Source organism: Manis pentadactyla, chromosome 6, assembly GCF_030020395.1.
Source record: "Manis pentadactyla isolate mManPen7 chromosome 6, mManPen7.hap1, whole genome shotgun sequence".
Classification (NCBI taxonomy): Eukaryota; Metazoa; Chordata; class Mammalia; order Pholidota; family Manidae; genus Manis; species Manis pentadactyla.
In genome coordinates this window covers 137,118,212-137,146,151 of record NC_080024.1, presented here as the reverse complement: position 1 = coordinate 137,146,151, position 27,940 = coordinate 137,118,212, and the positions used below count along the sequence as shown (strand labels likewise).

At 41.3% G+C, this 27,940-nt stretch overlaps 1 protein-coding gene across 1 annotated transcript in view; it reads right to left on the bottom strand.

Moving 5' to 3' along the window:
• LOC118928935 (uncharacterized) overlaps nucleotides 1-27,940 on the bottom strand; it is a 346,570-nt gene that overhangs the window by 157,063 nt on the left and 161,567 nt on the right. The window contains exon 4 of the mRNA XM_057504188.1: nucleotides 16,214-16,294. Coding sequence (XP_057360171.1) covers nucleotides 16,214-16,294 — 81 coding nt within the window. The remainder of the gene's footprint in view (nucleotides 1-16,213; nucleotides 16,295-27,940) is intronic.

Sequence of the window (27,940 nt, the reverse complement as noted above, 5' to 3'; positions counted from 1 at the left end):
CCAGTTAACAGATTACGAGACTAAACAGTAAGAGCAAAGTTGATCCACGTGTGCCCATGTACACACACACACACACACACACACACACACACACACCCCGAGAGGCCCCAGTGGAACACCCAGTGTAGTATAGATAGATGCCCAGAATAGGGCCCTCCCGAGACAACACTCATGTAGATTAAACCAAGGCAAATAAATCTGTTAAAAGTCAAGCTGTAGTTTCTACAGAAGTCTCATAGAGGGTTTCTAGGAACTCTAATGACCTAGAAAATCTCTTGTTCAGCTAGAATAAAGTTGTAATTGGAAGCTGTGCCTTTAAGGCACAAAAGAGCTTTTAGAAATGTCCTGTAAAGTGCCAAACCTGGTAATTCATTCAAACCCCTCTTGCCCCTCAATAAGAGGCATTGGCCCAAATTACCCCAGATAAATACGTGAGCCCTTCCACTTGTCTGGAACTCAAAGCACCCATGGTGCTGTAAGAGGGAAAGGAAATAGACACTGGCTGAGGGCAGGGCCGGTGTTCAGCACACCACTGCAGTTTTCTGAAGGTTGGATCACTGAATCCTCACTTTAACCCTATTTCCATTATACAAAAGATGACCAAGGCTCAAAGTAAAAGACGTTTGGGGAACAGAATTTAATTTAATTCGACTGCATATAAGAGGAGCTCTCAGAAGCAATGAAATTCAAAAAAGTTTTCAATATATGCAGCTTCCACATTGATGTTCCTAAGTCAATGCTCCTTGCCTGCCCCCCTCACCATCCCCACCTTAAGCTCCAGGTACGGTTGAGCAACCTTTCCCCACCCTCATCAAAACCTACTCCCAAGAAAGACTGCTGCATTTCGCTCTTTAAATTTTAGCAGAAATTTAAACCATCACTCTCTTTCCTAGGAGAATTTGCATCTTAATCCTTAATTCCTTTTGCTTCTCAAGCAAGAGGGAGGGTTGAGAGAGTGCTTTGAAGGAAAGGGCCCTTTGCTGTCCTTCTAAAATCCCACCAGTAGGAGGCCACGGAAACCCCACTCTTAGGGTAGGCTACTTAATTTGTAGGGCCTGGTACAACATAAAAATGCAGGGTTCCTTCTTCAAAACTTATTAAGAACCTCAAGACTGCAAACAGCAGAGCATAAGACAGAACACAGGTCACAGCCCATGAGGCCGACCCTACCCACAGCCTGGGTTCCCTGTAGGCCCCAGAGGTATACCAGGGCTCTCCCTTCCAGGGAGCTGCAGGCCCACACCCTCCCATCTTCCTTCCCTCTGTTACGGAAAATACTGAAAAAACCTGGACTGGATCAACGACGGAAGAACCAAGCAGCACCTGGAGGTCTTGGAGTGTTGAGGCTTTATTTCAGACCAGCGGGCTCAGAGGGGAGGAATCTCCCAAAAGTCTGAGACCCGAACAAAGGCAAAGAGAGCAATATATATCTTTCTGCTTCTGTGTCTGTAACATTCCTACCTGCATAGCAAGCGAGCAGGCAAGGGGGAATGAATTTAGAGAGTGAACCTAGGGAGTGGGTGCTCGGCAGAGCAGGGAGTGAAGGGGACGGGGAAGTGAAGGGAGTTTCTGTTGTCTTTGCTAAGAGCAGCAGAAGGGGGCCACCTGGACCAGACTGCTGTCCTTGTAAGTTTGTCCCAATCACCTCTGCCTCGTGGTTCCCCACCCACTCTACTCTCCATCTTCTCCCACAGTCCTGGCTACAGACAAGGAAGCACCGTCCCTCCCCTGCCCCCAAATCAAGTGCATGTTCACCTTGAGGATTTCACTCTTCATTTCTGGGTTGCGTCAGACAAGGGGCAACAAAAACAACAACCAGAGGGGATAAGAGCCCATAAAGTTCCCACAGTAGGGCTCCCTGGTCTCCAAGTCCAGATGCTCTTGGATGTCTCAGCTGAGCTGCCTTTAGCCTGTATTCCTGGAAGTGGAGCTCAGAAAACAGCCCCACAGAGGGCAGGCCATCTAGAAGGCAGCTGAGGTTCAGAACCAGCCTCCCCAAAATGTTCCACTTTGGTTTGAGGATTATTTTGAGCAGAAGACACTCAAGGAAGGCCCAAAAGACTCAACTGCCTAGAAGAATTTACACAGAAGGCCTGGTACAGGAAGAGAAGTATCACCAGAGATAAGTACAGAGTATTGGCTGGGTGTGGTAGGCTGGGGGAGCCCCAGGGCCTGTGTGTTCAAATTCCTCTCTGGGTCCCTTTGCCTCCACAGGGCCTGACAAATGTTCCTTTACTAAACATTTGCTCTTCCCATTTTCCTGTGAATCGTCTTCCTACTCTTTGAAGCCCTAGATTCCTACCGCCTTCTCTTTAGCTCAGGATAGTACATAAGCCTCAAGTATCTGACTATCTCTGGCTGTCATGTCTTTGTGGGGCTCCTTAAGTTTTTCCTCCCCTACACAGTGTTGCACAGGATTATTGCACAGGATCCAGAGCAAGGGAAACCTGGATGTGAATGCTAATTCCACCACCTAAGGACCCATCTGACTTTGGGCAAGTTACTTATTTAGCCTCCCCAAGCCTCAGCTTTCTAATCTGTGAAATGAGGATAACAGCACACTGAGCTAGGAGGAGCCGACTAAAGCCTGAGGCTCTCTTTGAGGAAGATGTAGCTAGAACCACAGACCCTGGCAGGCTCAACCTCTCAAAACCTTCCCACCCAGAACTCTCTCCAGAACTTTCACGGTTCCCAAGGAACAAGATAAAGGTGAAACGCAAATAAACATGATTTTAGGATAACCATTTCAGGGTTGCCATTTGAGGCCCCAACTCAGACAGCCTTCTGAGTCAGACTTCTGGACAGGAGCTGGTACAGGGAGCTCAAAGAGGGCATTTAATGCAAATTTCTGAGTTGGTGGTCAAATACCTTGGTAGTAGCTGCTACAATATTTGGATAAAAGCCAACAAAGGGTTTCTCCCAGTGAGAAAGTCACTGTGAGCCCTTCCTGTTGGGAATGGGAATCGCCAACAGGCATAGCAGGAACAGCAAAAAAGAGGGCTGCTTGTTCAGAACCTCTGCACATCTACCTCGCCTGTGTTCCCACCACCACCCCACAGCCCAGAGCAGAGGCTTGCATGCAGAGAGTTCATCTGGAAAGTGATCCCAGGCAGCAAGCATGAGCTCAGGGAGAATGGAACAGGGGACTGGTGCCCATCTCACTAAGACCTTCAGAGGAGCCTTGTGAGATAGGTCTCAGAAGAGCCTGCCTGCTCAAAAGGGGGAAGAATTTACCTTTTGCCTCTCACCCCCCATTGCTCAGGGCGGCCATGTGAGCATTCATTTCCACAATTCTGGGTTGAGCTTCGCACCCCAAGCCCAGACAACAGAGAAGCCTACGGTAGGAAGTGAGAGGTAGGAGGCTCAGGCCAAAGAGGCTCCCTCTCGTGGCACCTACACAAAGCTGACTGAAGCCTGCTCGGCCTGTCACAGCAATAGGGGTGGATGCAAGATGGGGGCCCAGAGGATTTGCAGTGTCCAACACAACACCCATCCAAAAGGGTCCCTGTAAGGACAAAAAGGGAAAAGGGAAATGTAAATTCACTGAGCTCTGAGCCCGGCGCATAGCAATTACACAAAGAATATTGACTGTTCTTGCTGTAAGTGGCGTTATTATTCAGACCATTTCCTCCTCAAGTCCAAAGATGTGACCTGGTAGACCAACAGGTGTCTTTTTTCCCTCTTCTGGAAAGTTGACATCTTGGATTTCCTCCAGAGTTGGTGTCATCCAAAAGCCTGGACTTCTTAGCTGCTCTGAAATGACACCCCGGGGCATGTCCTTGCACAGTGTTCATTCTCGCTGTTCTTTTCCTATCTGAAAATAACCAAAAGAGCACAGAACACATGTACAGTTGCGGGGCTGGCTCCAAAGTGTTTGCACTTTATCTCCTTCTTTCCTCTCTTAAGAAGGAGGTAATTCAAACAATGAGGTCATAATTACACAAAGATCTCTCAGGTCTAAATGCAAAGCAAAATACATAATCTTCTGACTTATGACCCAAAAGGGTATCAGCGGAAAAATGAGAAAGCTGACCAGCCCAACAGGACCAAGAACAGCTTCCAAGATGCAGCTCAAAAACCATAGGAGGCATAGTGATCATTCCTAACGCTGTTACTCTGATGGGAAGAACTCATGTGAAGCATTTGAGTTGTATTCAAAGTCAATAAAAACCTCAAGCACAAAGAGAGAACCCCAATCTTAACCAGATAATTTATCCTCAAAACCCATGGGATGCTCAAACTTTGCATTGCTCATTCTCTTTCCCCAGAGCTATTCCCTCACTTTTTCCCTGTGGCACAGTAAAACAGCAATTAATAGGAGCATATGGGGAATGCAGCGTTCTACTTAATTGAATTTGCTAGTTAAGGAAGGCTAGTTCCTAACAACCCTTTCTGCCCCACAAAGTTTCCAAAACATCTGAGTCTACTTTCCTACATTACAGAGTAGATTCTAAAGGACAGAATGGAATCTTTGTTTTAGAATCCAGATTCATCTAGATTTTAGGCTTTCTTCATGCAGAACGCTTAATAGTAGTACAGTGACTAGGAGATGGCACTGTTTGAGAGTCAGAATTATATTCATATTCCTAGCCTGCCACTTACTTACCTAAATGACATTGCCCAAACTACCAACCTCTCTGAGCCTCCCTTTTCTTCATTATTCGCAAAGTGGGGATAATACATCATAGATGTTCCATAAAAGTTCCATGTGCTTGATATATGTAAGACATCAAATGATGTCTTACATCATGATTTTCCTTTAGGGCTGTAGAAGAAAACAGAGATGGTGTAGGAAATGGGGCTAAACCTGTATTGATTCCAGGAGGCCCTTTAGGAGTTACTTAAAAAAAAAAAAAATCTTCAAAACCTGCCTATTTTTCTGTTGCTTGCCTTTTTCTCCAGAAAAAAAAAAATACAGAGAACAGAGAGAACTACTCTGCTGAGTCGGTCTCACAAATTCACAAAGTTGATGTCTTAAGCGTCTCTCTGCTTATGCTTGGTCTAGAGCACATCATATGGGAAGGACCAGAATAGCTCTTCTAGGGCCAGAGGGCAGCTTCCAGCCCAGTCTGGTTTATGAGACACCAAAAGGCCCTGCCCACTCTAAGATATCCTCCCCCCAAACCTGTCACATGACTTAAATTTCTTCCATCAAAGTTATCCCTTTGGCATATGACATTTCTCCAGAAGTTTCCAATGGTTGCCAAAGAGATAAATCTCTTCTTTCAAGAGATTTTCTCCAGAATTAGTTTATCAGATTTACTAGTTACTATTTAGAAACCCTGGTTGTCTGGTCTCTCTTTAACCTATAGGTTATGTATGCCAAGGCATCGTCACTCATGCCCACGGCTTTGATCACCAACCTCTAACTCCAGCCCAAATCATGACTCCAAACATCACACCCAGACATTTAATAGCCTTTATCATCTCCATTCAGATGTCATAAAGGCCCTTTATAATAATCAGGTCCATACTAATTCCACACCTGTCCTGCTCCACAGTTCTTTATCTCAATGACTGGCACTCTAACCACCCTACCATGAAAAATCCTTCATTAATGTCTCTCCTTCACATCTGAAGCACTAGGTACTGTTGATTTTACCTACTAAGGATCTTTTGAATCCATCTACCTCTTGAATCTCCACTGCCACTCCTTAATCAAATCCAACATCATGTCCTGGCTAGACAGTCACTGTCTAAATGATACCTCCTCGAATCTGCTCACACTGGGGCCAAATCTTGTTCTTATAAAAAACAGACTAGTTCATGACTCTCTTCAATTCAGATCATTCTACAGTTTCCCACTATTGTTAGGGTAAAGTCCAAAATCCTTAACATGGAGTGTTAGGCTCTACAGGATGGGGACCCCACCTGTCTCTGCAGCCATACCTCTTGGCACCCTCCTCCTTCCCCTTGGCCACTCTTGCCATATTTTAGTTCTCCCACACACACCATGCTCCCTCCCACTTAGAGGCTTTTGGAAAAGCAGTTCTCATTACTTGAAATGATTTCCTCTATCCCATTCCTCTTCATGTAGTTAATTCCTAATCAAGCCTCAAATTTTAACTCAAACAGCATTTTCTTAGAAAGTCTTCCATGATCCCTGAAGACAATCAGTGATTTGGTGAGGCAGTTGGGGTACCAACCATTGGAGGATATATTAGAATCAACTGGAGAATTTTTTTAATATATTTTCAAAATATTCGTGGAAGTGGAAAAAAATTGAGAACTACTCTTCTAGATGGCCTTCAAAGTGCCTTCCAACTCCAGATCTGTACTTCTCTGGTGTGAAGGTGTTGTTAGGACACAGTCAGTATTCCCACCAGCACTCTGAACACACAGGGTGGGTTGCCAGAAAAAACAAACAACACCAGTTAAATATGAATTTCAGATAAACAACAAATAATAAATCTGAAATTCAAATTTAACTGGTATACTATATTTTCATATGCTAAATCTGACAACTCTATAATGAGGCAAATCTTTGATAAATGGGAGATAGGTGGTGGTTAAATTCTTCTCCCTTCCCAAGGACTGTCCTGAGACATAGCAGTTCATACAGTACAATGTGTCCCATAAAGTCAGCACAAAGTGGTTGGTTCCACAAGGTCAAGCAATCAGCAGCCCTGGACACAAGTAGGGGCCAGCATTCCCATATCAGCTTTTCCTCTTTCTCTGACTTTGCCCCTTTTCTTCACTCCTTCCTGGGACTACACTCCCTAAAGCAGCTTTGGGTTCCATAGAGGCTTTGGCTTCCATGTAAGCTTTGGTCTTAGGTTCTGTTTCCTAGGAAACCCTGTCCATCAAGAAGGAATGGGAAAACAAACTGTGGTTTATTCATGTGATGGAATTCTATGTAATGGTTAATACATATGAACTAGATTTATATGTATCAACATGGACAGATTACAAAATTAATGGTAAGTAAAACAGCAAATTGTCTAAGGATACATACAGCATTTTATTATTAACATCTCTTTTCATGCACAGACCATACCTACATTGTTTATGGGAACATAAGTATATAGTAAAATACAAAATTATGTTTGAGAATAAAACGAGCAACTTACAGATGTTGGTTACCCCTGGTGAGGGAGAGAGGGAGAAAGACTTTAACTATATAGTTGATGTAGACAGACTTTAACTATAACATTTGTTTTTTAAAGAAAAAGCCTATTGGAAGTATATATTGCAAAATGTTAATATCTGCTAAGTGTAAATGGGGGATGTATGGGATATCATTCTCTGTACTTTTCTGTACGGTTGGCATTTCATAGTTTTGAAAAACCTAATGACATTTAAAATCAGTTGGTTCTTGTTTAACAAAGGACAAAGCAAGTAGAAATTGATTTCAGCTGCCCGATAGAAGACAAAAGATCTGTGAAACCCAAATTTCAATTGCCCAGAGAGAATGTGAAATCTCCCTCTTTCTTATCCATGGAACACCTCTTTTGTGTGGGGCACTGTAATAGGCACTTTGGAAGAGATGATTGTATGTAAAACAGCCCAGTACCAAAAAGAGTTTATAATCTGCATGGGCCTACTCACAAAATAATTGTATTCTAAATATTTACTTATAAGTCTGTGGGTTAGAATTCAAGCCTCAAGGAAGAAAAAAAATGTTATCAACAGTGGTTAAGTTCTTAAGTTAACACTCAAAAGGCCTATTTGTTCTATAATAGAAAATTATTGAATTCCAGGGTTGGAAGGAATCTTAATGTAATTGAAATTCCACACATTTGCGATGAAAAATAGTGGAAAACAAGTTTTGAAACTGGTAACAGGACAGCAGAGAAAAACAATAGAGTTGAATAAGAAATCGCTTTTTTCATTATCTGGAATGCTGAAGTTTGAGGAAAAGAAGAACTAATTAAAAGCAGGTTGGAAAGCAAGGGAAGCTTGTACAAATTCTGACAGGAGAGTTGTCAGCATTCCAAGGGCTTTTGAGGTTGATGGCACTGACTTTTTGGTCATTTATAGTTTCTACATTCACTTTAAACAAAGAGCCTTTTTCCCCATGATTTCTAGTTTTCACTGATGATCTTATACTTACTTTACTACCACAATTAGGGATCTATAATTCATTGAATTAAGACCAGAAAACACACTGTGTGTGTGTGCCTTAAAAAGACTGCCTCAGGGGGTCTTAACTAAAGTCTGAGTGGATCAGGGAAGGAAAAGAACAAGCAAAAGTGTACCATGATTTTGGCAAAATCCTAAGGGAGAAAAAAATGAATTAACAAATATAGGTCAGACATGCCCTGCACTGGCTACAAGGTCTGGGACTGACCAGAGATGGTGTACCCATAGTCAGAGCAGAAACCAAGTACAAAATACACACACATTCTTCAAATTACTAAACATGAGATTACCACGTGATCCAGCAATTCCACGTCTGGGTATATATACCCAAAAAAACTCAAAGTAGGATCTTTAAGAGATATTTGTATACTCAACTCCATTGCAGTACTATTAATAATAGCCAAAGGTGAAAGCAATCCAAGTGCCCATCAAAGGGTAAGCAAAACCTGGTCTATACACACAACAGATACCAACAATGGGCATACACAGTGGATACAATTATTCAACTTAAAAAGGAAGGACATCCTGCCAAATGCTACACAATGGATGAACCTTGAGGACTGTAAGTCTGGGGAAAGGAAATCCTGGGGCAAAGTACCTCTAAAAACCAAAGTCAAAGGGAGAAATAAAGTTTAAAACCCGTTTATTGCTTACAAAACTGCAGTCCGACCCATCTCTCTCTCTCGTGCTCAAGCAGCCACAACACCAGCCCTCCCCCTCACCTCTCAGGTACAGATAAGCCCTCTGCTGCCCAGGTAATTACCCATTGATATGGAGATGAACTTCCCCACCCCTGAGGATATGCAAATGCACTACAGCCTACTTGTTTACACCTCTGAACACCTGTTAATATGCAGATACACCAAAGCCAGGCGAGAAATTCTGGAAATGTTTCAATTTTACCCACAAAGACATTCAGCTGAGTGAAATAAGCCAGTCACAAAAAAGACAAATGCTGTGTGATCCCACTTATAGGTAGTACCTATCAGAGAGGCTAAAAATGCAATGGTGGTTGCAAGGGACTGAGGGGAAAAGGGTTGGGGACTTGTTTAAAGGATAGGGAGTTTCAGTTTTTCAAGACGAAAAATGTTCTGGAGATGAAAGGAGGTCATTGCTGCCCAACAATGAAGGAAATTAACAATACTGAACTATATACTTAAATATGGTTAAGATGGTAAATTTTATGTTATGTGTGTTTTACCACAATTAAAAATGAATAACTAAAAATAACAATAAATAAATACATCACAGTGAAGGAGAGATGTTGGTGGGGCAAATGGACTGGTTTCAAGGAAGATGAAAGAAGAGGTTTATGAGCTATAATAACATCAGGTAAAATCATTTACAGGACAATCACCACTTCTACTAACATAGCTCCTGGTGCTTTCTCTTCTGCACACTTACAGCATTGCAGTCAGTTACGTGTATGGCTATGGGTAAAATTGTAATATTCCAGAATTTCTCACCTGGCTCTAGTGCATCTCCATATGAACAGGCATTGCTAAGGGGTGGACAGAAGTAGCTCATCTCCACATCAATGGGTAATTACCTGGGCAACTGAGGGCTTATCTGAACCTGAGAGGCTGAGGGGAGGTTTCACTTACTTCTGTGGGAAGAGGAGGGAGACATCCCCCAGACTGCAGTTTGTAAGCAATAAAAGGGTTTTAAACTTTATTTCTCCCTTTGACTGATTTCGGTTTCAGCTAGGTAATTTGCCCCGGGATTTCTGCTCCCCGGAGTTACAATGGCAAAGTTTCCTCGTCTCTCTCCCCTCAATCCCAAAGCAGTGAAGGTAGGAGCCACATCTGCTGTGCCCACCACTCTACCTCCCAAGCCATCATATTGACAGACCCTTTATGGAGCCGACTAGTATTTGTGGAATGAATGAATCTGTAACCACAGGAATAACTATTCCTCAAAAGTCAAATTACAATGAAAGAAAGCAATAAAAAATAGATTATAACAAAAATAAATGCTGCAAGTGATAAGACATATGAGTACCAAGGTAAGTGATAATCATTGTGCCTTGGAAAGTTTGCTCGGAGAAGGAGGGACCTGAATTAAGGCCTATACCTGCCCCTGCTCTGCTCTGCTGTGTGACACCCACCTGGACCATGGATACTTCACTGCTATTCCATAATGAATATGACCCACTTGCCAATAATTAAATATAGATAGTTGTACTTTTAAGGTCCTCTGATTTTATTTGCAGTTCCTCTTTTGTCCTGTGGGTCTGTGATTAAGTAAAAGAAAACTACTGTGATTAATAGGATCTTAAAGTTCTCACTCTGAAAATACCAGTATTTCTGAGCTGCACTTACTTCCTATTTAAAATTAGCATGGCCTTAATATTAAACTTCTTGGCACTCCAGGTCTGATGAATTACTAATAAAATAAATTAAAGCTCTTTGTAAATAAAAAATATGTATGGTGAGAATAAGACCTTGCATTCAAAAAGGGTGCCTCATTTATCCACCAAAAGAGAAAGAAAAAAAGAAAGAAAAACAATCTTCGGGTAACAAATGGATAAATATAAATAGTATTATTACACTTGCCTACAGAATGAATACAAGAAGCAAAGAAAGGGCGGGCAACTTGCCCAAGGTCACTCTGGAAATCAGTGATGGGGACCCAGAGTGGAAACCAGGTTGCCAGGCTCCTGGCCCCATGCATTTCTCTCAGGGCCATAAATTACAGAACTGTTTAGGTCTCTAGATTCTCCAGATGTTGCCGTCACCTCAATGTCCTTGTGCTGCCACCCAATGCTTTCACATTTTTTATGGAGTTAGATACAAGTCTCCCTTCTCCTGACAGGTTTATTACCCCAAGAAACCATTATCTCCTGCTAACTCAGAAAGTTATACTCGATTGTTGGTGCAGTAACCAAACAGGAGTCAAAGACACTTCTATGATTGATGCACCTGTCACCGGAAACAGCTGAAAATATTACTGCTTCGATATTTCCATTTTTTTTCAGGCCTAAAGGTTAATCAGTTGACAGTGTTACACAGAAAGTCTTTTTAAAAGTCCATCAATAAAGACTGTAAGTTGGAGAACTCTTCCCCAGGCCAGGAAGAGTTGTTAATGCCCAGAAGAGAAGTTTGAACAAAGCAGTGAAACGTAAGCATTGTTGAGTTCACATGGCAATTGGGTGGTGCTCTATGCAAGTATAGGTGTCAGAATCTAAAGAGCACCAAGTGGAGCTAACAATTGCTTGAGCATGACTGCCAGTTAAAAGAAAAGAAGAAAACATATAGGAGAAATATAGGAAGAAAAAGAAAAGATAGAGGAAAATGAAGGAAGAGGAAAGAGAAGAAGGAAAATATAAAAAGGAAAGAGTAAAAGAAAAGAATAAAGTACATATCAATAATAACTAAGTTATAATATTTACAGCTTATAAAAGATTTTTACATAAAAATCTTTCATATTTGAGCATTCATGGATTGCTCAAAATTCATGCACAGTAGATAATATCCCAATTTGAAGAATGAATGTCATATGCCAAAGATCATAATGTTAGGAAATAGAAGGCAGCAGACTCAAATACAGCAAATTTTGCCATCTCCACCAAGGGTCAGGATGCTTGCACTGGGTTATATATAAGGGCGCATTAAGCCTAGAATCTGATAGTGACCCGCAGGGACTAAGTGGGAACCCTCAGCTGTGTAACACAGTATAAAGAACCCCAAAAGCCTTTACTACAGACCTTGCACAACTTCTACCTTCTCCAAGCAAAAAGGATGAGAAGAGGAGGAAGGCAGGGGAACCCACTTTTTCAAAAATGAATAAAATTTTAAGAATAACATTCTGCTCTTAGAAAGAAAAGAATATGCAAAGACATTGTGACACAAAATAATGCCCAGTTTTAGAGAATGTGAAAATGATCAGCATGGGTGAAGCATGTGGTGAAAGATGTTAAAACAAAGATGATGCTGATTAAGTGGTGGGTCTGGGAGGGCCTTACAAACCATACTAAAGAACATGAAGTTCATTCTATCAGCAATGGGGAGACTCCAAAGATTTAAAGAGAAGAGGAGTTGCAAATATGACCAGATCTCCTTTGGAAAAACCCTGACTGCAATACAGAAGGGAAGAGTATCTATGGAACAAGACATGGGGTGAAATTCATGCAAGGAAATCTGAACTAAGAGAAAAAAGGACATGGTCTAGAGAGATTTCAGAAGTAAAATTAATAGATGGAACCCTGGGAGGGAAGGAGTCAAAGACGCTTCTTGGAATTCTGGCTTCCATAGCTGGGTAAAATGTAATGACATCCATCAAGACTGAGAAGATAAAACTTGTCATCTGGGGCATACTGAATTTGAAGTATCTTTGGACATAGGTATATGTGTCAACTAGGCCGATGGAATTATGGTTCTGGAGCCCAAGAGAAAGTTAGTACTAATAAGACAGATTTGGAAATTGCCAGCAAATAGATAATGGTAGAAGTCATAGCAGTAGAACCCAGTATCAGTAACCAGCCTGGATCAAACTCTGAAAACTCAGCCTTCGAAAGGACCCTCAGCTATGTAATAAAGGACTGGAAATGTCCACTAGATAACTGGCTTTCGTGGAAACACTTCCCAACCAGCTGATGGACTCACCAATATCTATTTTCACCCTACCTCTCCACCCTCTCTCCTGTACTTTTACGGAATGGAACATCTCACTTAACATGTTTCCCAGGCTCTAGATCCTCCTGTTTTGTTCCCTAAATTCCAACTAAACTTCCTTGTAGCTGCAGAATCTCCAAGGAATAACTCAGTGACCAACCTATTATCACATGGCCCTAGGAATTTACATGTGTGCATTCTTCTGAAGCAGCACTGGCCTGCCTTGGACACCCTGACACTAAAAATCTTAATAGCCAAAAGGTACAAACAACCCAAATGTCTATCAACAAATGAGTGATAAACATTTATTTTTATCCATAAAATGGAATATTATCCAGCCTTAAAAAGAAAGGAATTCTGGTACATGCTACAAAATAGATGAGCTTTGAGGACATTATTCTAAGTGAAATAAGCCAGTCACAAAAGGCAAATACTATATGATTTCATTCACATGAGATTCCTAGAGTAGTCAAATTGACACAGAAAGTAGAATGGCGGTTGCCAGGAGCTGGAGGAAGGCAAATAGGAAGTTATTGTTTAATGGGAACAGAGTTTCTGTTTAGGATGATGAAAGAGGTTGTGGAGATGGATAATGGTAATGGTTACACAACATTATGAAGGTACTTAATGCCACTGAAACGTACGCTTAAAAGTGGCTAAAATGGCAGCCCAAAAAAAGATACCCAACATAAGAATAGTTGATTATTTTCTATTCATAAAATGGAATACAACAGAGCAATGAAAAAGAACAATTACAGTACACAAAAACACAAATGAATCTTACATACATAATGTTAAACACAAAAAGCCAGTTATGACAGTGTACATTCTATACAATTACCTTATGTCAAGTTCAAGAACAGGCAAAACTAACTTGTGGTGATAGGAGGAGTCAGAAGAGAGTTAGCTTGCAGGAGGTATACTGCATGCAAGAGCTCAGGAGAACCTGCTGAGTGCCGAAATGTTCCACACGGGGATCTGAGTGGTGGTTACTCAGGTGTATACATAGGTAAAACTTACCGGTGGAACACCAAAGATTTGTACACTTGACTCTATGTAAGTTATGTCTCAACATTTAAAACAAAAAACAAGATGCCCTCAACAAAAATTGCTTAAATGTTTCCAAGCTTATTCAACACCTAGCTAAAGTAAGCTGCAGCATGTGAATGGACGTTCGGACTGAGAGGAAAATAAAGAAATTATTTGTGGGATGGGGAGGGGGCATATTAGGCTTTGGAAGGATGAGCACCATAATCTGCCACTGTGGGGGTTTTGGGAGAGACAGGGAGAAAGCACAGGAAAGATCAGGGGCTTAGCATTTTATTTCGAAGTTCAGTTCAATAAAATCCAGTGAATAAATGATTATTGAGCATTTAGTGCCAAATACAATGCGAAGTTCTAGGACAGTTTCTCAGAGAGGACTGGCCGCATCAGAATCACATAAGTTGTTTGTCTAAAGTGCAGGTTCTTGGACCCCACCCTATATCTACTGATTCAGAAACTCAGGGGCCTGTGCCCAGGAGTTTTCTTGCTTTCAACAGTCACTACAAGTGACTGTAAGATGAATGACCTCACTTTGTTCTGCACGGACCTCTCTGCCCTCAAGGGGCTGCGGGATGGAAACAAGACATATAAACGGTGATTTCCATTTCATGAGGCAACTACAGTGATTGAGATCCGCAGACACGGCTAAGAGAGCTTGGGAGGATATCTGAGGGTGGAAGAGGGAACGGTGGGTTAAATCAGGTGAGGTGCTACCTGCGCTGAATCAAAAAGGCTGTGGAGCAATTAAAAAAGCAAATTGGGGTGAAGAAAAGGGTGGAGAGGTGGTTGGTTTGCAAAGTGTGGGTTCCTAAAAGTAGAAACAGCCTCACCTGGGAACTTAGTCGAAATGCAAATTCTCAAGCCCCACCCCAGACCAACTGAGTCAGAATTTCTGGGGGTGGCCCCAGCAACCTGTTTTCAAGCCCTCCAGGGGCTTCTGCTGCCTACTCAAGTGAGGGAGCCAGATCGGCGGGGGCGGAGAGGGGAAGGCAGGCAGGTAGGAATGCAGCTTCAGAGCCAAGTTGCCCGGGTCCAAACCCATGCATACTTGGTACTTGCTGGGTGAGCTTAAGTGAATTACTTTCTTTGGGCCTCAGTTTCTTCATCCCTATAATAATAGTACCTAACTCCTGATATTACACGTAAAGTGCCCAGCACATAGTAAGCGCTGTACATGTGCCTGCTGTTAATAGTGGACACGTGGGCAAGGGGACCAGAGGGAGCTGCCGGTTGATCAGCAGGCATAAAGCAGGGAGCGGCATGAGCTGTGGAGAGGTCTGGAGAGGTCAGGAGAGGACTGCTCATGGCATTCTGTGTTTTAAAAAGAAAAAGACACCTGGGACTCTCCACTTCCAAAAAGATGGACTTACATGTACTTTTTCCTACTCCTCCAACTAAGTACAACTAAAATCCCCGGATATTATAAATAATAAGATTCTCAAAAGTGGAGAGAAAAAGGCACACCAGGGAGGGATCTCAGGACCTGAGGAATAACACAGTGATAAGTTCAATGTTTTTTTGGTTCACATATCCCAGAGTTGGAGCCAATGTACCCAGTAACCCAGAAATGCCAACGGGTGCAGACAAAAAAAATGCCCCAGCAAAGACATGTTCTCTCTAGCCAAAGGACCAGGAGAAGAGCAGCCTAGAAAGACAAAACTTACAACTGCTCTACTCTAGCCAAGCACCATAGAAAAAGCTGTAGTCCTACATCCACTCACACCTGCAAAGCCTAGAAGCCCAGATTCCACTCACCAGGCTGTATCGAGATGTCCCAAATCCCATAACCGAGGTGTCAGAGAGGCTAGGTGGGGATCTGGAATTTCCCTGTCCATCAGGAAAGAATGAAACCCCTTCTACAGTGTCAATGGAAACTACTTGGTGGCCAGAACTCCTACCTCCAGCCAGTAGGAGGGAGGAGCACCCACTCTTCTTTGCCAGGGCTCCCCACCCCCTTCTGTATGATGTGAATATCTGATTTGTGATATTGTACTTTAATTTTGCAAGTTACCATTGGGGGAAACTTGGTAAAGGGTACAGGGGCTCCTGATGTATTATTTCTTAAAATTGTGTGCACATCTACAATGACCTCAAAATTAAAATTTTTAATTTAAAAAAATGGAAAAGAAAACTGAACCAAATCACATGGCAAAGAAGAGCTATAGGTTTTAAGGATTAGACTGGTACCATAAGCAACCTTTTCTGAATGCAGTTTCACAGAAAGCTCGGGTTGTAACAGCCTTTGAACATCACTGAAATTCCCCTGAGAGGAACCTTGGCATATGCACTGTAGGCTGTCTGCTCTGAGAAATAATATTCCATTTGGCACCATTAGAGCTCAAGACTGATCTTCCTTTACCTGTAAACTATAGGAGGTGTCAGTGGAGCCCAAGGACAGTTTGAAGTTTCTAGGAAGCTGGGGTGTGGAAAGCCTTGAGGGGAACATCAGGAGGGTGAAAGATGACATTATTTACTGAGAGCAAGATCTTGACTTGTAAGGCTCTTGTTTCTGACAAATACGCTTGTGAACCAACTCTGTTAACTCCAGTAGGATCAGGAAATCCAAAAGGGTAAACACAACTCAGTGTGATCTGTGATCAGAGGAGGCTGCCAGACACTTTATCAACAAGAAAGATTTTTGAAAATGAAAACCGTAAGATTCTCCCGGTGCAATCAATTTGTTTCTACTTGTACAGCTCTAGCTCCAACATTTCAAGCCCCATACCTACATGGGATGGAGCTGCCCGGACCAGCAAGGGGACCAGACCTCACTTTTAACCATTGATGCACTGCTTTGATACACTTATCAACTTAATGGAAAATGCGAGACTGGAGAAAAGATCTCCATTGTATCTACTTTCAAACCCACTTACTAGTAGTGAAGTGTTACAAGTAGGTTCATAGAAAGAATGAGTCCTCACAATCCATGTGCTTAGGGCCAGCATGGTGCTGCCTGCCGCTGTTCAAGTTCTTACACTGCTTTGTGCCCTCTGATCATTTCATTTCTTTCCATTCTCTTCTGTTGAAGCTTCTTCAAATCCTTTGCTTATATGACTTGCCTGGACATTATTTGGCCTTCAACTAGTACCACTGAGGCACTGAAATCTTAAAAGGGAACTTAAGCACGTACACCCATATGATGGCCTAAGCGTCTGCTCTTTTAAAATTTACCATTGAAATTAGAACAATCTTGTAAAATCTGAGGATATATCTCCAAGGATAAATCTGAGAGTCTCCAGAGGTCCAGGCACCGAGTTTGAGGAAGGGAACATGGTTATAGGAAAGATGGGGATGAAGAAAGCTGTTCAGGGCATGGAAGGCTTTGGGCAACAATGTAGTCACATCTGGATGAGAAGATGGGAAGGCCTTAGAAAGTCAAGGAGAAGGGAAGAATGCACCTGCTGGAAGCGGACATGGATACCTATGAATCAACCGCCATCATGTGAGGCCACTCTCCTCTTATTTCCAATCCCACCAGGCTTCTTTCAGTTGCTGTAACAGACAGAACTCTCTCTTTTAAGGTTTTTTTTCCTGGCATTGTTTCTCTGGATGCAAGTCTCAACACCCTACACTTTTTAAAAGGTGTTCTCCTGAATTGGTCTTTAGCCAAAATATTCATTTTTCAGAATGGTCTTCACTAACCCCCCTCATCTTAGTAAGGTTCCTCACATCGTTCTTTCACAGACCCCAGTCTTTTCCTCTGAGGCTTGTATTGTTTTCAATGGCTGTAACACATTACCATAAAACTTAGTGACTCAACAGTACAAATGTATTCTCTACGTTTCTGGCGATCAGAAGGCCTAAAATTAAGGTGTCAGCAGGCTGCATTCTTTCTGGGGGCTCTTGGGGAGAGTATTCATCCTTCCCTTTTCTGGTTCCTAGAGTCACCTGTATTCCTTGGCTCATGGCCCCCTTCCACCTTCAAAGCCAGCAGCATAGCATCCTCTAACATCTCTCTGCAGCCATCACCACACCGCCTTGCTCAGGTCTGACCCTCCTCCCTTCCTAAAAGTCCTAGAAGAAAATAAAGGTGGTAGGTGGTTTGACATAGGGCTCTGGGATGATTTTTGGAATCTGACCTCCAAAACAAAAGCAACAAAAGCGAAAATAAGTAAGAGGGACTACATTATACTAAAACCTTCTGCACAGCAAAGGAAACCACTGGTGAAAGGAAAAGGCAACCTACTGAATAGGAAAGGCCTTCTTAAATCTTTCAGTCAGCTAATTCACCTCCTGAAGAGAGCCACATGAGACACCCCAACAGAAACCAGCAGAAGAACTTCTAGTCAATCCTCAAACTCATGAGAAATAATAAATCATTGTTGTTTTAAGGCACTAAGTTTTAGGGTAGCTTATTACACTGAATTATCTATGTCACACAAGGACAATGAACTCTTTCTCATTTTTCTCTGTTACACAGGAGCCTTGACTCAGTGAGATGGGTAAATTTCAGAGTTACTTAATACAAGTTAAGGGATGTATCTCCTGTAATAAAAAAGGGAAGCTGTTCTACCACAGAGTACAAGAGAATTTAGCGTGAAGTCAAATGGCACCAACCTTAGGTCTTGTCTGTGCACACAAACTAGACAGACAGCAGCAAAGATGAATGAATAGACTTGGCCATCTCAGCCTTCAAAGCAGACTGACGCATGATTGATCTGGCTGCTGCCGCTGGAATCTGTCACAAAGGAGAAGACACAGCTGGTTTGCCATGCTTGTCTCAGCAACCAGTCATTTGCATCCGTTTTCCATAAGAGCTGCAGAGGTCAAGCACCTTTGGCCCCACATGATCATGGGTGATATGACAGTTACCCACACGCAGTGGACAGGAGAATGGCTCAAGGTTCACTTTGATACCTCTACCCTGTGGAACTGTTCTCAATACCTCAAACCTTCATATTTAGATCTTTTTGTCTGCTCTGACCTGCATTCTTTATGATTTTCCCGACTTCTACATTTTTGCAGCCTGTTCCAGTCCCATCTATCTGAACTTTCAGGTTTAACAAGAATATTCAAGGCCTCTGGTTCAGGCCTGCTTAGGGGATGATCTTTTGTCAAGCCTACAGCTACCCAAGTCCCTGCACTGCTCCATTACCCACTAAGCACCCTCTGAGCCCCTATTAAGTACATCAAAGATAAAAGAAGCATTAGACTTGATCCCTGTCCAACCACCAGAAGCTTCCATATTGAAAAAGTCCTGTTTTCCATTTCTCCAAAAACAGAATTGGGTTCTACTTAATAAATATTCTGTTAAGTAGAAAGTTATATCCCATACATGGACATCTAATTTGCAGTGAATCAGAAAACCATAAAATACACATGACACCAGAATTATTCTGCACACAAGTCAATCACTTTTTTTGAGAATTCATGGGTGCCTTCAGAATCTTGCAGTCTCTGGAATATCAGTATGAATATCAGTTATCATTCTGCTTGCAAAGCAGACAAATGCCAATTAGCAGAGATTTCCTATTGACAGAAAGCCAGCTAAGCTGGCTCTCACTCAGAGGAGAAGACATTATTTAGTAAAACAGAGGAAATGAATAGAAATTACAAAGTGTGGGAGAAAGCATACATTTTTTGCCAATGTAAACTTTGACCCTTTCAGTGTTCAACCTTGGAATGAGGCAGGGATGAAGAGTAGTTGACGATACCAGTAAGTACTGTATCCTCAGCAGACCCTTCTGTCAAGACTCCCAACTGGGGTCCAGCTGGAGGAGGACTATCTTACTTTCATCTTGGGAATGAAGAATGCTGGTTGTTTGAAAAAGATGAAATCTTTCTCACATCCTAAAAGGAGCTGGGGAAAGTAGTTATTGAAAGGAGATTTACGCTTCAATGTCAGAAATAAAGGAGCCAGTCCAAAGAGGAGTTTATAGGTCACAATGGAACCAGAAGCATCGCACCAAGCTGTTAATGGCACCCAGTTGAGTTCTGGAAATAACGTTTCAGAGAAATGTCCAAAAACCAGAGTGAGGAATTAGTCTTCCCACAGAATTATTTAAGACCTCTAATTTGCTGAGAAAGGAATTACTGGCGCAAGACTTTGCAAGGCTGCAGTAATTAAACTAACAAATTATAAGTACATTTATCTGGATAAAAGATATTCATCACCCAGAGGGTGTGACTGCCATATCATACATGCTCAGCATTCGTAATTCTTGCCATCCGGCATCTATTTGCTCTGCACTGTGGGAACAGTTTGCTTTCAAAGGAAGGATTTACCTGCAACGCCCCCCCCACTAAGGTCCTGTGAATGACAGGTGCATAGAAGGCTTCAGGTTGCAGAGGAGAAGGCAAGGAGGGAAGGAGGTCCCATTCATTTTAATGCCTGTAGCAGCAGGAAATTAAACTGCCGCTATGCAAAGCTCCGTGGCTAGCATAAGATATGAGAAGAAATATCTAAGTATGGTTATAAATGAGAAAGGTCAAAGACTTATTTTTCTTCTTTACCTTTATGCAATTTATTGGGGGGAAACTGGCATATCATTACTCAAAAAGATAGAAATGAGACCATTACAGTTTCCTTTACTTTGCTGTCTGAGTCAAACTTTGCATTTCAGAGCAGTTCCTCAAGGCAGGGGTGAGGGCATTTATGCTGCCAGGTTTACCCAGGGGTGGGAATAAAAATGATGAAGTCTGGGCACCCTGTCTACATTCCTAGTTAATGATTTGCATGTTACTTAATGATGCCCACAGTGTTCCCAGCAAACCTAACAGGCTCACTTGCTAGTCCATCATCCTGATCACTAAGAAAATATTAAATAAGAACTTCTACTCAGTGTGTCTTTCAAGTTGACCCAAAGTACTGAAAAGCTTCTTTTTAGGTACAAACGTTGTCATTGGTTCCCTGGCTCCTGGCAGGGTATTCTGGGCCCTGAGCTCTTTAGAAATAAGAATGGGGAACATGCTCAGCACTGGTTGGCATTTGCCTACTCAGTCCTGGTTTAGCTGATTAACCTCAATCCTGGGCTTCAGCTAGGATGTGTAGTTGCTCCGCCTGAGCTCCCCCGCCCAGGGACTGCAGCCATTGCTGCTGGTACAGACAGGTACCCACATGCACACAGACACCTTCAGGTGGTTAGTTGTGTTAAGGGCTGAATTGTCTCACCCCCCAAATTCACATGTTGAAGTTCTAACCCCTGATACCTCAGACTGTGATTATATTTGGAGACAGCATCTTCAGAGAGGTGAAGTAAGGTCTTTAGGGTGGCCCAATCCAATATGACTGATGTCTTTATAAAATATAAAGAGGATATTAGGATATAAACATGCCCAGAAAGAGCCATATGAAGATACCTGCAGAAGACAGCCTTCTATAAGCCAAGAAGAGAGGCCTTAGAAGAAACCAACCCTGCCAACACCTTGATCTTGGACATATAACCTTTAGAACTGTGAGAAATAAATGTCTGTTGTTTAAGCCACCCAGGCTACGGTACTTTGTTACGGAAGCCTGAGAAAAGTAATGCAGCAGCTCATTTGTCTTCAACATGCCTGGATAAGTTCCCCTCCCCTGGAATATAATCTGAGAAGGTCATTCCTGGCTCCTGGCTCTGAAGAGCAGGCAAATTAAACCAAAGAGGACTGGAGAGGATTGGCACTGAGGTGACATTCCAAGGTTTAAGGAACCTGGATCATCAGCTTCTTCTGGGTGTTCAGTACCTGCTAGGCTGCTGGAGGGGTTCCTGGAAGAGTCAGTGGAACTGAGATGTAACCAGACTGGATCCCTTAATTGAACACCTCAAACCATATATGAAAGCTCCTGAGAAAAGTATGCTGGATGATTTCTGCTAATTGATTGTTTTAAAAACTTGGAGTACTCATCAACAATAACATGGTTATTAAAACATTTTAATAAAATCTTGGACTAAATTAATAAATATATAATGTATGGAATGAGGGAGGTGAAACAGAGTCAGATTACCTCAAAAATATTTTGCTCCGCTCCGCTCCAGGGGCCCCATTTCAGCCAGACCATGAAAAACTAGACAACAAAAGCCATGGAAAGTGTTTGGAAAACCTATCAAATAAGAAGCAGTTACTGGAATGAGTGTTCAGCATGAAAGTGGTATGTTTCAAAGGGTAGAGACAGCTGCCTTTAGTACTTGCAAGGGCCATCTGTGGTTGTGGGATTAGAATATTTGCAGGTACCCCAGGGGAAAAAAACAGCACCAAAAGGAAGACATTACTTCAAGAGAGGGACTTCAAGAAGTTTTAACAGTAACATTCAGTAATCCTAGGATTAAGTTACTTTTTAAGTATGAGTTGATTTTCCCCAAATTAAAAAGTTTTGAAACTAAAAATCAAACCTTTGATCAAGAACTATTTATTAAGCATCTACCATATGCAAAATTCCAGGCTGACATGTGGAAGACTTCTGTGGTGTTTGTCTGCCCACTGTCCCTATTGTGGGGGGAGAATTCCTCCTCCCATATTTTCACTGGTCATGGTGAGGTTGTCAGATAATAGTGCCCTGACTCTAGACAATGTGCAGCCACGAAGTGGGCACATGACCCAGGCTGAGTCGGTCAGAGCACCTCACATCCATGGCAAAAGGGAATGGCCAAGTAGACCGAACAATCCAGGAAGGCCCATCAGGCCTCCCCCGAATGAGTTTATAGATGTGGGAAGACATGCGTGTGTATGTGTACATGTGTGCACACACACACAGTAGCTGTTCCTAAAAGGTTTACAAGCTTGGAGGGTGGGGAACTGCAGCTTGAGCAGCCATCTTCTACCAGAAGGATTTGAATGGTAAGGGAGAGACAGTCTAACAATATAGTTTGAGATTCTTATATTCCATAAATGATTCCCCCCACCTCTTTCTTTCTTTTCCTTTTTTCTGGGTTTTTTTTTTTTTTTTGGTTTTCGGGTTTGTTTTGCTATTATTGCTATATTCAGCTGGATTTCTCTTGCTTTTGACCAGAAGAGTCCTAACACAAGTTGGTATCTGCTGAGTGAATAAGCTGCTTTGGAGGAAATTAAGTAATCTAAGACATGGACTCTACATCATAGATTTTATAAAACTGACTCAATAAATCCTTTTAAATTGAACAGATGAATGAATAAATAGATAGGGCAGCTGAGTAGTAGACGGTAGGTGCAAAAAGAATTCAGAGAAAAGAGAAATTTCTATAAGCTGTAGCTGTTAGGGATGGTTCCAAGGAGGAAAGAGAAGTTTTTTTCTCATTGAGGAAAATGTTTTATTTAATTAAAGTATAATTGATAAACAATTTTATGAAGGTTTCACATGAACATTATGATTTCAACATTCACCCTTATTATCAAATCCTCACATACCCCCCCACCATTGTAGTCACTATCAGCATAGTAAGATGCTATAGAGTCATTACTTGTCTTCTCCATGCTGTACTGCCTTCCCTGTGACCTACCTTTATTGTGATTGCTAATTATAATGCCCCTTACCCCCTTCTCCCTCTCTCCCCATGCACCCTCCCCAACCCCTTTCCCTTTGGTAACCACTAGTCCCTTCTCAGTGTCTTTGAGTCTGCTGCTGTTTTGCTCCTTCAGTTTTGCTTTGTTGTTATGCTCCACAAATGACTGAAATCATTTGATCCTTGTCTTCTCCGCCTGGCTTATTTCACTAAGCATAATACCCTCTAGCTCCATCCATGTTGTTGCAAATGGTAGGATTTTTTTACTTCTTATGGCTGAATAATACTCCACTGTATATATGTATTACATCTTCTTTATCCATTCATCTACTGATGGACACTTAAGTTGTTTCCATTTCTTGGCTACTGTGAATAGTGCTGCGATAAACATAGGGGTGCATATACCTTTTTCAAACTAGGCTGTTGCAATCTTCAGGTAAATTCCTAGAAGTGGAATTCCTGAGTCAAATGGTATTTCTATTTTTAGTTTTCTGAGGAATCTCCATACTGCTTTCCATAATGGTTGAACTAATTTACATTTCCACCAGAAGTGTAGGAGGGTTCCCCTTTCTCCACATTCTCGCCAACATTGGTTGTTGTTTGTCTCTTGGATGGTGGCCATACTTACTAGTGTGAGGTAATATCTCATTGTGGTTTTAATTTGCATTTCTCTGATGACTAGTGATGTGGAGCATCTTTTCATGTGTCTGTTGGTCATCTGAATTTCTTCTTTGAAGAAATGTCTGTTCAGCTCCTCTGACCATTTTTTTATTGGATTATTTGCTTTTTGTTTGTTGAAGTGCATGAGCTCTTTATATATTTTAGATGTCAACCCTTTATCGGATCTGTCATTTATGAATATATTTTCCCATACTGTAAGATGTCTTTTTATTCTATTGGTGGTGTCCTTCATGGTACAGAAACTTTTCAGCTTTATGTAGTTCCACTTGTTCATTTTTGCTTTTGTTTCCCTTGCCCGGGGAGATATGTTCATGAAGAAGTTGCTCATGATTATGTCCAAGAGATTTTTGCTTATAGTTTTTTCTAAGAGTTTTATGGTTTCATGACTTACATTCAGGTCTTTGATCCATTTCGAATTTACTTTTGTGTATGGTGTGAGACAATGATCCAGTTTCATTCTCTTACATGTAGCTGTCCAGTTTTGGGAACATCAGCTGTTGAAGAGGCTGTCATTTCCCCATTGTATGTCCATGGCTCCTTTATCATATATTAATTGACCATATATGTTTGGGATAATATCTGGACTCTCTATTTTGTTCCACTGGTCTGTGACTCTGTTCTAGTGCCAGTACCAAATTGTCTTGATTACTGTGGCTTTGTAGTAGAGCTTGAAGTTGGGGAGTGAGATCCCCCCTGCTTTATTCTTCCTTCTCAGGATTGCTTTGGCTATTCAGGGTCTTTTGTGGTTCTGTATGAATTTTAAAACTACTTGTTCCAGTTGAAGAATGCTGTTGGTATTTTGATAGGCATTGCATTGAATCTGTAGATTACTTTAGGCAGGATGGCCATTTTGACAATAGTAATTGTTCCTACCCAAGAGCATGAGATGAATTTCCATTTATTGGTGCCCTCTTTAATTTCTCTTAAGAGTGTCTTGTAGTTTTCAGGGTATAGGTCTTTCACTTCCTTGGTTAAGTTTATTCCTAGGTATTTTATTCTTTTTGATGCAATTGTGAATGGAATTGTTTTCCTGATTTCTCTTTCTGCTAGCTCATCACTAGTGTATAGGAAAGCAACAGATTTCTGTGTATTAATTTTGTATCCAGCAACTTTGCTGAATTCAGATATTAGTTCTAGTAGTTTTGGAGTGGAGTTTTTAGGGGTTTTTATGTACAATATCACGTCATCTGCAAATAGTGACAGTTTGACTTCTTCTTTACCAATCTGGGTGCCCTGTATTTCTTTGTTTTGTCTGATTGCCATGACCAGGACCTCCAGAACTATGTTGAATAACAGGGGGAGAGTGGGCATCCTTGTTTTCTTCCCGATCTTAGAGGAAAAGCTTTCAGATTCTCGCTGTTAAGTATGATGTTGGCTGTGGGTTTGTCATATCTGGCCTTAATTATGTTGAGGTACTTGCCCTCTATACCCATTTTGTTGAGTTTTTATCATGAATGGATGTTGAATTTTGCCGAATGTTTTTTCAGCGTCTATGGAGATGATCGTGTGGTTTCTGTCCTTCTTTTTGTTGACGTGGTGGATGATGTTGATGGATTTTCGAATGTTGTACCATCCTTGCATCCCTGAGATGAATCCCACTTGAACATGGTGTATGATCCTCTTGATGTATTTTTTAACTCGGTTTGCTAATATTTTGTTGAGTATTTTTGCATCTATGTTCATCAGGGATATTGGTCTGTAATTTTCTTTTTTTGTGGTGTCTTTGCCTGGTTTTGGTATTAGAGTGATGCTGGCTTCATAGAATGAGTTTAGAAGTATTCTATCCTCTTCTATTTCTTGGAAAACTTTAAGGAGAATGGGTATTATGTCTTCTCTATATGTGTGATAAAATTCAGCAGTGAATCCATCTGGCCCGGGTGCTTTGCTCTTGGGTAGTTTTTTTATTACCACTTCAATTTCGTTGCTGGTAATTGGTCTGTTTAGATTTTCTGTTTCTTTCTGGGTCAGTCTTGGAAGGTTGTATTTTCTAGGAAGTTGTCCATTTCTTCTAAGTTTTCCAGTTTGTTATCATATAGATTTCATAGTATTCTCTAATAATTTTTTGTATTTCTGTGGGGTCCGTCACGATTTTTCCTTTCTCATTTCTGATTCTGTTGATATGTATGGATTCTCTTTTTCTCTTAATAAGTCTGGCTATGGGCTTATCTATTTTGCTTACTTTCTCAAAGAACCAGCTCTTGGTTTTATTGACTTTTTCTATTGTTTTATTCTTCTCAATTTTATTTATTTCTTCTCTGATCTTTATTATGTTCCTCCTTCTGCTGACTTTGGGCCTCATTTGTTCTTCTTAGTCCAGTTTCAATAATTGTGACCTTAGACTATTCATTTGGGATTGTTCTTCCTTCTTCAAATAGGCCTGGATTGCTATATACTTTCCTCTTACAACTGCCTTCGCTGCATCCCACAGAAGTTGGGGCTTTCTGCTGCTGTTGTCATTTCTCTCCATGTATTGCTTGATCTCTGTTTTAATTTGGTCATTGGTCCTTTGATTATTTAGGAGCATGTTGTTAAGCCTCCATGTATTTGTGAGCCTTTTTGTTTTCTTTGTACAATTTATTTATAGTTTTATGCCTTTGTGGTCTGAGAAGTTGGTTGGTAGAATTTCAGTCTTTCTGAATTTACTGAGGCTCTTTTTGTGGCCTAGTATGTGGTCTATTCTGGAGGATGTTCCGTGTGCACTTGAGAAGAATGTCTATCTTGCGGCTTTTGGGTGTAGAGTTCTGTAGATGTCTGTTAAGTCCATCTGTTCTAGTGTGTTGTTCAGTGCCTCTGTGCCCTTACTTATTTTCTGTCTGGTGGATTTATCCTTTGGAGTGAGTGGTGTGTTGAAGTCTCCTAGAACGAATGTATTGCATTCTATTTCCTCCTTTAAATCTGTTAGTATTTGTTTCACATATGTTAGTGCTCCTGTATTGGGTGCATATATATTTATAATGGTTATATCCTCTTGTTGGACTGACCCCTTTATCATTATGTAATGTCCTTCTTTATCTCTTGTTACTTTCTTTGTTTTGAAGTCTATTTTGTCTGATACAAGTACTGCAACAACTGCTTTTTTCTCCCTATTGTTTGCATGAAATATCTTTTTCTATCCCTTCAACTTTTAGTCTGTGTATGTCTTTGGGTTTGAGGTGTGTCTCTTGTAAGCAGCATATAGATGGGTCTTGCTTTTTTATACATTCTATTACTCTGTGTCTTTTGATTGGTGCATTCAGTCCATTTACATTTAGGGTGATTATTGAAAGATATGTACTTATTGCCATTGCAGGCTTTAGATTTGTGGTTACCAAGGGTTCAAGGGTAACTTCTTTACTATCTAACCATCTAACTTAGCTCTCTTATTAAGCTATTATAAACACAGTCTGATGATTCTTTATTTCTCTCCCTTCTTATTCCTCCTCCTCCATTCTTTTTATGTTAGGTGTTTTATTCTGTACTCTTTTGTGTTTCCTTTGACTGCTTTTGTGAATAGTTGATTTTATTTTTTGCCTTTAGTTAGTATTTGGTTGGTCTGCTTTCTTTGCTGTGATTTTATTTTCTCTGTTTACATCTATTTAGCCTTAGGAGTGCTTCCATCTAGAGCAGTTCCTTTAAAACATCCTGTAGAGGTGGTTTGTGGGAGGCAAATTCCCTCAACTTTTGCTTGTCTGGGAATTGTTTAATCCCTCCTTCATATTTAAATGATAATCGTGCTGGATACAGTATTCTTGGTTCAAGGCCCTTCTGTTTCATTGCATTAAATATATCATGCCATTCTCTTCTGGCCTGTAAGGTTTCTGTTGAGAAGTTTGACGATAGCTTGATGGGTTTTCCTTCATAGGTGACCTTTTTTCTCTCTCTGGCTGCCTTTAGTACTCTGTCCTAGTCCTTGATCTTTGCCATTTTAATTATTATGTGTCTTGGTGTTGTCTTCCTTGGTGTTGGGAGTTCTGTGGGCTTCCATGTTCTGAGAGACTACTTCCTTCCCCAGTTTGGGGAAGTTTTCAGCAATTATTTCTTCAAGGACACTTTCTATCCCTTTTTCTCTCTCTTCTTCTGGTACCCTTATAATGCGAATATTGTTCTGTTTGGCTTGGTCACACAGTTCTCTTAATATTGTTTCAT